At 43.5% G+C, this 10,000-nt stretch overlaps 2 protein-coding genes across 4 annotated transcripts in view; both read right to left on the bottom strand.

Moving 5' to 3' along the window:
* Positions 1-390, bottom strand: part of LOC109885426 (E3 ubiquitin-protein ligase TRIM71) — a 24,860-nt gene extending 24,470 nt beyond the window's left edge. Inside the window, exon 1 of the mRNA XM_031811912.1 lies at positions 1-390. This exon is cut by the window's left edge and continues 1,372 nt beyond it. The gene's annotated coding sequence lies outside the window, so the exon portion shown is untranslated.
* Positions 391-2,941: 2,551 nt separating this feature from the next.
* Positions 2,942-10,000, bottom strand: part of tcaim (T cell activation inhibitor, mitochondrial) — a 7,594-nt gene continuing 535 nt past the window's right edge. Inside the window, exons 1-11 of one of the 3 annotated variants that reach the window (XM_031812022.1) lie at positions 9,959-9,977; positions 9,706-9,810; positions 9,208-9,340; positions 8,656-8,806; positions 8,152-8,416; positions 7,742-7,864; positions 7,238-7,335; positions 7,006-7,097; positions 6,667-6,899; positions 5,198-5,329; positions 2,942-5,061 (exon numbers count right to left, since the gene is read on the bottom strand). In XM_031812022.1, the coding sequence (XP_031667882.1) occupies positions 4,836-5,061; positions 5,198-5,329; positions 6,667-6,899; positions 7,006-7,097; positions 7,238-7,335; positions 7,742-7,864; positions 8,152-8,416; positions 8,656-8,806; positions 9,208-9,340; positions 9,706-9,740 (1,488 nt within the window). In that variant the 5' untranslated portion in view covers positions 9,741-9,810; positions 9,959-9,977 and the 3' untranslated portion in view covers positions 2,942-4,835. Of the gene's footprint in view, positions 5,062-5,197; positions 5,330-6,666; positions 7,098-7,237; positions 7,336-7,741; positions 7,954-8,151; positions 8,417-8,655; positions 8,807-9,207; positions 9,341-9,705; positions 9,811-9,958; positions 9,978-10,000 lie in introns of those variants that run through there. The other 2 variants (XM_020477271.2, XR_004206649.1) reach the window with 2 other exon arrangements.

Raw genomic sequence — 10,000 nt, 5'->3', positions numbered from 1 at the left:
CCAAAAAGGATTTGTTACTCTATGATACCTTCTCTGAACGAAATGCTCTCTGTGATACATTCGTTGTGCTCAATAAAAGGCTGCACTTTCTTGAGATCAAATGTCCAGCGTTTTCCCCTGGCTTCCCTTGACCATCCGCCAGCGCAGAATGAATCCATTCGTTCCGTGCAATGAAGCGTTCCATGGAATTGTGTTCATTTGCGCTTGTGCACGCGTTTTACGCATGTTGAACTAAACCACATATCAAGAGGTACAACGACGGTGTTACTATATATATGTGTATTATGTGCCATGTTAACTGCAGGACGTGAGTTTCTCGAAAATGCCCTGAATGTCTCTAATCCTGCAGCCGTGAGCATACTTCCGTTTCATCACACGGAAGGGGACTTTGTTGGACAGCGGGGCTGGGCAGTTACATACTAGCGTCTCCCTATTCGTGCCATTTTAACAGTAACATTTTAATTGGAAATGTTACAATATAGAATGCAATATGTCGTGGCGTAGACCTCAAACAGCAGTTGTGCAAAAACAAGGGATCTATTTCAATATTTAATTTCCTGGAAAAAATGATAGACTGGCTTTAATTTCATTTGACACTTTTGAGACGATTCCATTGGTTCCATGGTACCAGGCAAACTGAATCAAACTTTCTCTCTGGCTTGTGTATTTAAAACAACTAAAAACGCAATCATTTGTATTTAAACTGCAGTAAGTAGCCTAATTAATGCTAACGTTTTATTTAAACAACTCTAATGCCCACTTTGAATGTGAACAAATAAATGACTGATCATGATCGTATCCATTCGCCCTGTCTCAGACGGACAAGCAATGCCTACTCATGCATGGCTCTGTGAAGGCCATGCCATTGATGTTGTGCTTTGGGTTCAGTCTCCAGGAATATCTCACACACACAGACAGTGGCCAGGACAGGAGAACCCCAGTGAGGTTTATCCTTTACATGTTGTCAGTCCAAAATAAGCAGTGGGATGCCAGCCTGGGTGACAGAGCTCTGACCACATTATCCAGTCCTGGATAAGGAGCTGGCCCCGCCCAATCCTGCTCAGAGGAAAAACCCAAGAGGCTACTAGGACTGGGGCACTATGGAAAGAAAGAGTCAAGGAACGTGTGTTGGAAATGGCCAAAGACAACTTGGTTGTCCGTCTAACCAGCCGAGATCTGAACCCGAGTCTCCAACGGGAGGAACCAACCAACCAATCTTAACCATTAGACTAAGAGGACAGTTCCACAGCACTTGTGTTGATGGCCGGGGGGTAGGCACGGGGTCAACTTCTAACATGCATGTCTCCCTTCCCTGCGTCTTATTACACTTGGGAAATCAAATCTGTGAAAGACTCGGAGACATAAAACATGGGAATCCCATGTACACCAGTAATACCAAGCCCCAATCAATATCTGAATGTCAAATCAAAAGTCCCGGGTGGGTAAACATGCTACCTTTCCTGTTATTTAGGTTGCTGGGACAATAACTTGAATGTCCCTGGCTACTTCAAAGTAGATCGTATTTCTGGTTCTGAACTGAATGTTATGATCATAATGCCAGGATGTATTTTCTGGTTACTAAAGGAAGTGAGATGACGCTGGGAAAGAGAGTAGAGTGATCAGAAACATTCAGTTCAGAACCAGAAATATGATCTACTTTGAAGTAGCCAGGGACATTCAAGTTATTGTCCCAGCAACCTAAATAACAGGAAAGGTAGCATGTTTGTCTTCCCATTACTTTTCATTTGACAGTAAAGATATTGATGGCCCTTGTTATTTTACAGAATAATGGCCAACTTTATTGCACTTGATTAAAACCTTTACCACAGTCAGAAGAGGGCCAAGCGCTGGTCAGGTCGCCGCCTCTTGTCATGATGAAATGGGGTAATTGATAGTGAACGCCCCCCTCCCAGGTCTGTGAAAACGCATCAGAGCAGGAGCAGTATGGTAATAACGGTGTGTTAGAGCTAGCCTGGTTGTTGTCTCTGTTCAGTAATAACATTCGATTCCTTGCCACTCTTGTCATTTGCCAAAGACGAGTGGGAAGGAGTGGAATGTTAGTTCTGAAGACTGGTACCCAGACTACGTTAGATCAGGGGAGGTATGGTAACAACAGTGGGAGCTCAGGTATAAATCATTAAAGGCTGTCCTGTTTCAAAACAGTCTGATTTAGCATCATGACCTCTATGGCTTTAATGGCACAACACTCAAACTCAGAGGGGGTTCCTCTCTAACTAGGAGGAAGTGGCCGATCAGGATCAGCTTGCCATAAACCAACCAAACCCATATCCTGCACAATGAAGAGGCAGGATGACTAACACCAGCACTGCTAGAAGGCCAACCCCATGCTAGGCAGGACACAACCTCCCCTGTCTATTAATGTCCCCTAAAAATCTAAGAATTACTCTGCTAATATCCATCCCACCCTGCCTCAGGGTCCATCCAAAATGGCACCCTATTCCCTAGTGCACTACTTTTTACGGGCCCTGAATCTAGGAGCTGGACAGTCAGACCGACAGGCAGACAGGTGATGGTGGATCTATGATCTGTTATTTCTTTGAAGAGGCTGTTCTGACCACTGATTTAAATAAACACATTATCTATTTATATAGTTCTGGCTCAGTATACAGAGGAGGAAGGGACTTCATATCATCTAATTCAACACACATTTATCACTCTGGGAGAGTGAGAGAGACATCCACATGTTCATGTAGAGTTTATGAATGGGTGTGTTTGGATCAAATTGGCTTTTGACAACCGTTCAGCACAGAGCTGATTAGGGATGGAGTCAGTCAGCTCTGCAACAAGTTACAACACACTTTGTGAAGGACAATGGCAAACAAACAAGAATGTTGAAATAGTGTTAAATCCAGCAATAGTCATGGACATTTTACATTCGTCATTTAGCATCTCTAAATGATATTAGATTAAATCAATGATCCATCTTTTAGCAGGTCTTTATTCTGTGGTATTGGTTGTGTTAAAGTTAAGAGGTAAAAACAAACATATGATTCATTATTGTTCCCAGCTGTCGACAGTATTCTAGCTAGTCAGGTAACTGATGCAGTTAGTATTACTTGATTTTACAGTATGAAGTCTTCATTCCATTTGACTGTCCCATCGAGAGCTGCATGAATGTGGTGGGATCCACTTCCAGTACTTTAGCTCTTCTTCTAATAGCTGGTGCCCATTTCAGTCCAGATCAACCTACAGTAGACCACTAACCATAGGCTCTATGTATCAAACATCTGATCTAGAATCAGGTCTCCCCTGTCCATGTAATGTTTTTTTTATTGTGATCTAAAAGGCCAAACTGATCCTAAATCCGCACTCCTACTCTGAGAAACACCAGAACATCAAATCTCCCTCGGAAATGTATATTTCATTACAAAAACCAATGAACCCCATACTGAGTTTAGAGCACACCATCTAGTGTAGAGTTTAAACACTGCAACAGTATATGACGTCTCCCGTTCCGGTCATCGTATGAGACAGCTCGTAATACCGAGCCATTTCTTTTCTTAGCTCTTCTTTTGTGATAGCAAAGTGTGTTTCTGTACAGTTTAAAGGCAAGTGTAATAGATTTGAATAGTGTAATAGTCATCTTCGTAGATCGTCTGGGAAATACTACTCAAATGTTCATTAAAACAACACAATCAATATAAAGTGCCACTGTACTACATTAACAAACATCTTGTTTTCCCTCATACACACCTAATGAAAATATTGATACTATTCCTCTGTGTTGGTATATTCACACGCACACCTTCCTGAACACTGACTGACTTCAAGATACTAGGCCTTCTTGTTGGTTAATACAAACTAACTCTATTGCACCAGCCTGCTCTGACCAAACATTTTCCCACTACTAAACCAAGCTGAGCTGGTCTGGTTACCCATCCTATCCACCATAGTTACCGGAACGTGCTGGAAAGGACATTATGAAAAGAACGTATGCAAGCCAGCACAGTACTGGGCCTGGCTTCTCGATAGCGATGGGATTTAGGCTTACGAGTGTTTTAACGATGCACCTTTCCTACAATGGCCAAAGATTGAAAGAATTCAGATCAGCTTTCTTCATTAATATCTTACCTTAAAATTATAATTATTCCACAATACTGACTGGCTGCAAATACTGAGGCGGCTTATTCTAATGCTTATCCTATAATAAATGTACTAAATCAAGATTTGACACATCATGAACTATATAAAGGCAGAAATGACAGATGGTAGCCAAATAGATGAATAAAACTAATGGAAATATAGGCCTATGTAGACTGTACTGTAGGTAGGTAGGCTATTTATATCTGAATGCAGTCATATCGGGGTTTTTTATCCTTTGGTTGTTTCTAACGATTGCAAAGGCATCGGCAACTCTATATTTGCAGTCAACATCGTTGTGAAGTTATCGGTGGTCACAGAGAGACAGAGAAGCATCTTGAGTCTATGTTTAGTGGAAGGGAAAAATAACACTAGCAGTTCTCGGAGTGATCTGAGGCAGGCGGTAAATAACAAGCGTTTAAGTGCAACTTTAGTAAGGATGGCTTTGGAAAACAGTTCAGAGATTTAACAATGCTCCTACGAAGGTTCTAACTATGAACTCAGCCTTAAGATGCTCTTGGGAAACCGGGCCCTGGTTCAGCACAATAGTGTGAAAAGAGTATGTCTGTTTATCTGTCCTCTCCAGTAGAAGGATAACGTGATTGACCTTGTGAGAGTTGGTCGGTTTGTTTCTCTGTGGCAGCTGCAGTGTTGCTTGGTGGTAGACATGGTGAGGATAGCATTGAGTCTGGTTCAACCAGGCGTGCTGCAGCATGTCCCCTGTCCCTGTCCCCTCAGCCCTGCCAGTCCCAGGGGATGCACAAGTCCCCGTCCTGCATGACAGAGTAGAAGTGGGAGACCTCCACCCGGAGGCCCTCCATGAGGGGGGAGCGTTCCTCCAGCAACCGCCTGCAGCAGGGGATCATCTGGTTGTGTCTGACACTGGGCTCCTTGGACAGATTCCTCAGGGCCAGAGCCTCCAGGCAGTGGAGCAGTACCTCCTCCTCCTCCTTCTGCAGCCTGGGGGACGGACACAGGTCAGGGTCACACACAGAGCACGCCTAGCCACACACAGACCGAGGAATAATCAATACAACAACGTACACAGACATGTAGGAAGTAGGAGGGCAGGAAGACAAGGTTGACAGACACTCACTGGTTCCTGTGTTTGATTCGTTGTCGGGCCTCACAGGCCATGCTCTGGAGGAAAGTCTGTAGTCTGCTGGGCTCACAGGTGGCTGGGATGATGAAGTGACCCATCTCATGCAGGCTGGGGCTGGAGCGGTCACTGGGACAAAACACCACAGGTACATCATCAGTGGTTGGGGAATCTCTCACATGCCTCTACACCAGGTTCCCCTCTAGGCAGCCCGCCGGTGATTTCATTTGGCCCTCCAAGTTCTGAGCAAAATAAATCTATAATAATAATAATAATAAAAACGTTTTTGGGAATTGTTGTTGTTGGACATAAAATACAAAAATCACAACAAAAAAATCTCTAAGTGATTTTAATTTAAGAAATCTCCCACACATAAATAGCAAGGCTTATGTGATCCTATCCCAATGTAATCAAGGTTTGAAATGATTCTGCTTTTGTGAAATACTATATCTGTTTGGGTTCCAAATGATTTATAACGATGTTCCGGCCATCAGGAAAAGTCGTCCCACAGCTAAATGATTACTGAACAAAAATGTAAACGCAACATGCAAAGTGTTGGCCCCATGTTTCAGGAGATGAAATAAGATTCCAGAAAATGTTCCATATGAACAAAAAGCTTATTTCTCTCAAATGTTGTGCACACATTTGTTTGTTTACATCCCTGTTAGTGAGCATTTCTCTTTTGCCAAGACAATCCATCCACCTGACAGGTGTGGCATATTAAGAAACTGATTAAACAGCATGATCATTACACAAGTGCACCTTGTGCTGGGGACAATCAAATGTGCAGTTTTGTCATAACACAATGCCACAGATGTCTCAAGTTGAGGGAGCATGCAATTGGAATGCTGACTGCAGGAATATCCACCAGAGGTGTTGCAAGATAATTTAATGTTAATTTCTCTACCATAAACCGCTAATGTCGTTTTAGAGAATTTAGCAGTATGTCCAACTGGCCTCACCACCGCAGACCACGTGTAACCACACCAGCCCAGGACCTCCACATCTTCACATGCACCATCCACCTGGACAGCTGATGAAACTGTGGAGTATTTTTGTCTGTAATAAAGCCCTTTTGCGGGGAAAAACTAATTCTGATTGGCTGGGCCTGGTACTCCAGTTGGTAGGCCTGGCTCCCTAGTGAGTAGGCCTATGCCCTCCCGGGCCCACCCATGACTGTGCCCCTGCCCAGTCATGTGAAATCCATAGATTAGGGCCTAATACATTTATTTCAAATTGACTAATTTCCTGATATGAATTCAGTAAAACCATTGAAATTGTTGCATGTTGCGTTTATATTGTTGTTCAGTGTAATTCGGGACCCCCACTCTACAGACTGGTATTACAGTAGCATCAAAATCACACCCTTGAACAGGAATGTGCTGCATAAACAGAGTATTTTGGCCCACTGGTAGACAGTCGGGTACATGGTCTGTGGTGTGGGTGGATAGGGAAGAGTCTCTTACTTCTCCAGGGTCATGGCCAGACCTTGCAGGCTCCTGGGATGCAGGGCTAGGCGTCGGGCCAGTAGTCTCTTATGGAAGGTGTTGAGGATGCTGCAGTGTTCCTCTATAGGCTGTACAGGTCCCAGTCTCTCTACGTTAATTACCTGAATACCTCCCAACACATGGCTGATCCTCTCCTTCAGCCACTCTGTCTGCTGGAGCAGGCTACGGTAGCTGGGGAGACTCACAAACAGCTAGGACACATGTACACACGCACACACAAACAAACACGGGACATGAGCAACAGGAGAATAAAAAAGACTGGTAACTTTTCCATCTGAAATGTAACATGTGCCATACTTTTGTCCATTGGTGATGAACATCCATTGTTCCCAGCATCACATGACCCGAGGCATTCATCCCTGATTGGTCAGTGAATATTATAGTGTGTCCTAAAAGAAAATAAGGAATGCATAAAGTAATTTACCATACATAATTTTAATTCACTCATCATTCTCTGTCAGTCAGGACATCTTTCAAAATGTCAACAGAATAGAACAATTCAAGCCGACTCTCTTCCAGGTGCGTATACCTCGCAGGTTGAGCACAGCCTCAGGGTTCTGCTGGGAGAGACGGCTCAGACTCTGGAGCTGACAGCATCTGTGAGTCACTCCCCAGCTGCGCTGCCACCTGCAGGAGGGAGGAGGTATTGTCCTCAGATCAGGTGTTCAAGTGGGAGCAGAGATCCCCAGTCATGATGTAACAACAGGAGGCTCAAAGTCTCCAGAACATTGATAATATGTTACTTTGGAATGACATTGACCACCTTCTGTTGTACCGCAGGCCAGTAGAACCCAGTCAAACAGTAACTCACTCAAACATGCACCCTATGAAGCTGAAGGGTCCATGCACTTTACTTCATAGGACCAGCACTGTGCATCAGAGTCATGTTGTATTCGGCGCATGTGACATTTTGATTTGTGCATCTCTGCACCATTTTCTATCTGCATGGGAGTTGGTGCACTTAATGAAACTCACCAATGTTTTCTTCTTCTATTATAATGGAACAGCTGTTGTTCAGAGTGTTGATGATTACCTAATATCTTCCAAGGCAAATTTCTGACACAATTCCTTCTTGAGTCTCTTCAGCTCCTCCCGTCGAGGGACACTGGCGTTCTGCTTCTTCGTAGCCTCCTTCTCATGGTTTCTCAGCCACAAGCTGCAGCAGAGAGACAAACTCTTCAGACAGACCAATGGCTCGCTTGTAGAGCATGTCACTTCTCTCAAGGCATGAGTGGAATGAGCCAACTAGAGGAACACAAGTACACAGGCAGTGACAAAGACAGCAAGATCATTTGTTTCTATTTAAACCCGTCTTCGGAATGCATCTGTGAATTTGAGTTGACAGTTAAAAAGTGATCAAGCTAAAGCAATGCTAATGTCTATGTCATTCTACATACATAAGAAGTTACCATTTGCTTTGGCTAGGTAGTCATTATACAGTACCTTAGTGTGGGCTCTACTTTCTTGGCCTGCTTCAGCTCCTGCTCTGGGTCTCTGAAGCCAGTGAAGCTGTAGTAGCTTTTGTCCCATTTGATGGGCCTGTAGAAAGGGTTCCCATGCCCAGACACTGGCTGCTGGCTCTTGGGTGACTCTGAGCTGGCCTTCAGTTCCTTCACGTGCTCTGTGGACAGACTGCAGGACTTCAGCACGTCCATTACGGTGGTCAGGACATCCTTGGTCTGCAGAGTGAAGCTGACCGAACGGAACCCTGGGACATGTGGTCAAATGTATTACAAACATAGTCATTCACAAAAAATATCTAAATTGCAAATGGCAGCATGTTCTCTATATAGTGCACTACATTTAACCAGGGTACATAGGGTGTCATTTGGAATGCATCCACGCATAATACTCACTCTCTCAGAGGAAACGGTATGAAAAAAACAAATGATCAAGAAACACCAATACTGTATAGTGTACATTTTAAGCAGGATAAAAGGACATTACCAGGAGGAAGGACGTCCTTCTGAATGTCCTCCTTCTCCTTTATTTCCCGGACATAAAAGGTGAGCTTTGTTGGTTGGACTGAGCGGGTCCCCGGTTTCTGAAGGTTTTCCAAATAACCATTGAGTCTCTTGAGGGAATTTTCATTCACTTCCTGAAAAGAATTACACAAATACCGTTTTGATTGGCAATTCCACGATAACAGAATGATGAGGCTCATATTTTAAATGTCTTTTAAATATATTTAAAATGTCAAACAAAAAAACAATGAATGCAAAGTTAAACAAACCATACAACTCTATGCACAAGGACTACTTTTAACAAATACAACTGAACATTATACAAAAACACATTTACTTGAATAATAGTGCAGATGCAAAGTTTGGTAACAGAATGACGGTTTATGCTGCATCTACACTGTTCTTCAAGTAAATGTGTTTTTGTCAAAATGTTGAATGGGAATTGTTAAGTCGCCGTGGAATTGCCCTACGACATAATTCTATGATACATGGACATTATTGCTCTTTTGGCCTATGACAGGACATAATCATTCACCCTTTCCCTGGGATGCTGGCCAAAGAAGTCTGGGTGCACTGCAAAGTAGAACGGTCTCAGTGCATTGATAGCATCTGCCCCTGAAAGAGCTCTCTGATGGACCAAATGTGCTGCGACATGTCTGTTCCCCACTCTGAAAAACAACATGGACCAGAGTGGGAGGATAAAGGGTTGTCACTATGATCACTATGAAGTCCAAAGGGAGCCTGCTGTGCATTACATCAGGGTCTCCCAAACTCAGCCCCCCCAGTGCACGTTTTGGTTTCTGCCCTAGCACCACACAGCTGATTAAAATGGTCAAATCTTGATGATGAGTTGGTTATTTGAATCAGCTATTTAGCCTGTGCAAAAACCAAAACATGCACCCAGGGGGGCCCAAGGACCAAGTTTTGGAAACTATGCATTACATCACTAACAACAGTGGTCCTTTTCACAAAATCAATTCTGAGTGCAGGTGATAATGTAAGTATGATGTAAGTACTATAGTGGGTTATTTACCTCATGGCACTTCGCAGGAGAGAGGCCACAGACATAGCTGTAGCTAGCTCTAGCTGGACCCCATCAAATCAATGACTTGTGACATCCACAGGTGTTGATTCTCTCCTGTTGACAAAATAGGTTACAGATGAGCTGACTGACTGGTCCAAACTGACAAATCTTAATAAAGATTGTTGTAGCATTTATACTACAGCAGTAGCTAGCCAGCTAAGCCTTGGTTTGTGGGTGCAAACTCAAAATAGGTCTTATTTACAGTATCTTTGCCATTCACAGGACTAGCCTAAGGCAAGGCCAA

The sequence above is a fragment of the Oncorhynchus kisutch genome, unplaced genomic scaffold (assembly GCF_002021735.2).
Source record: "Oncorhynchus kisutch isolate 150728-3 unplaced genomic scaffold, Okis_V2 Okis02a-Okis13b_hom, whole genome shotgun sequence".
Lineage (NCBI taxonomy): Eukaryota > Metazoa > Chordata > Actinopteri > Salmoniformes > Salmonidae > Oncorhynchus > Oncorhynchus kisutch.
Note: the sequence above shows the minus strand (reverse complement) of the source record. Positions and strands in the feature narration are given on the sequence as shown.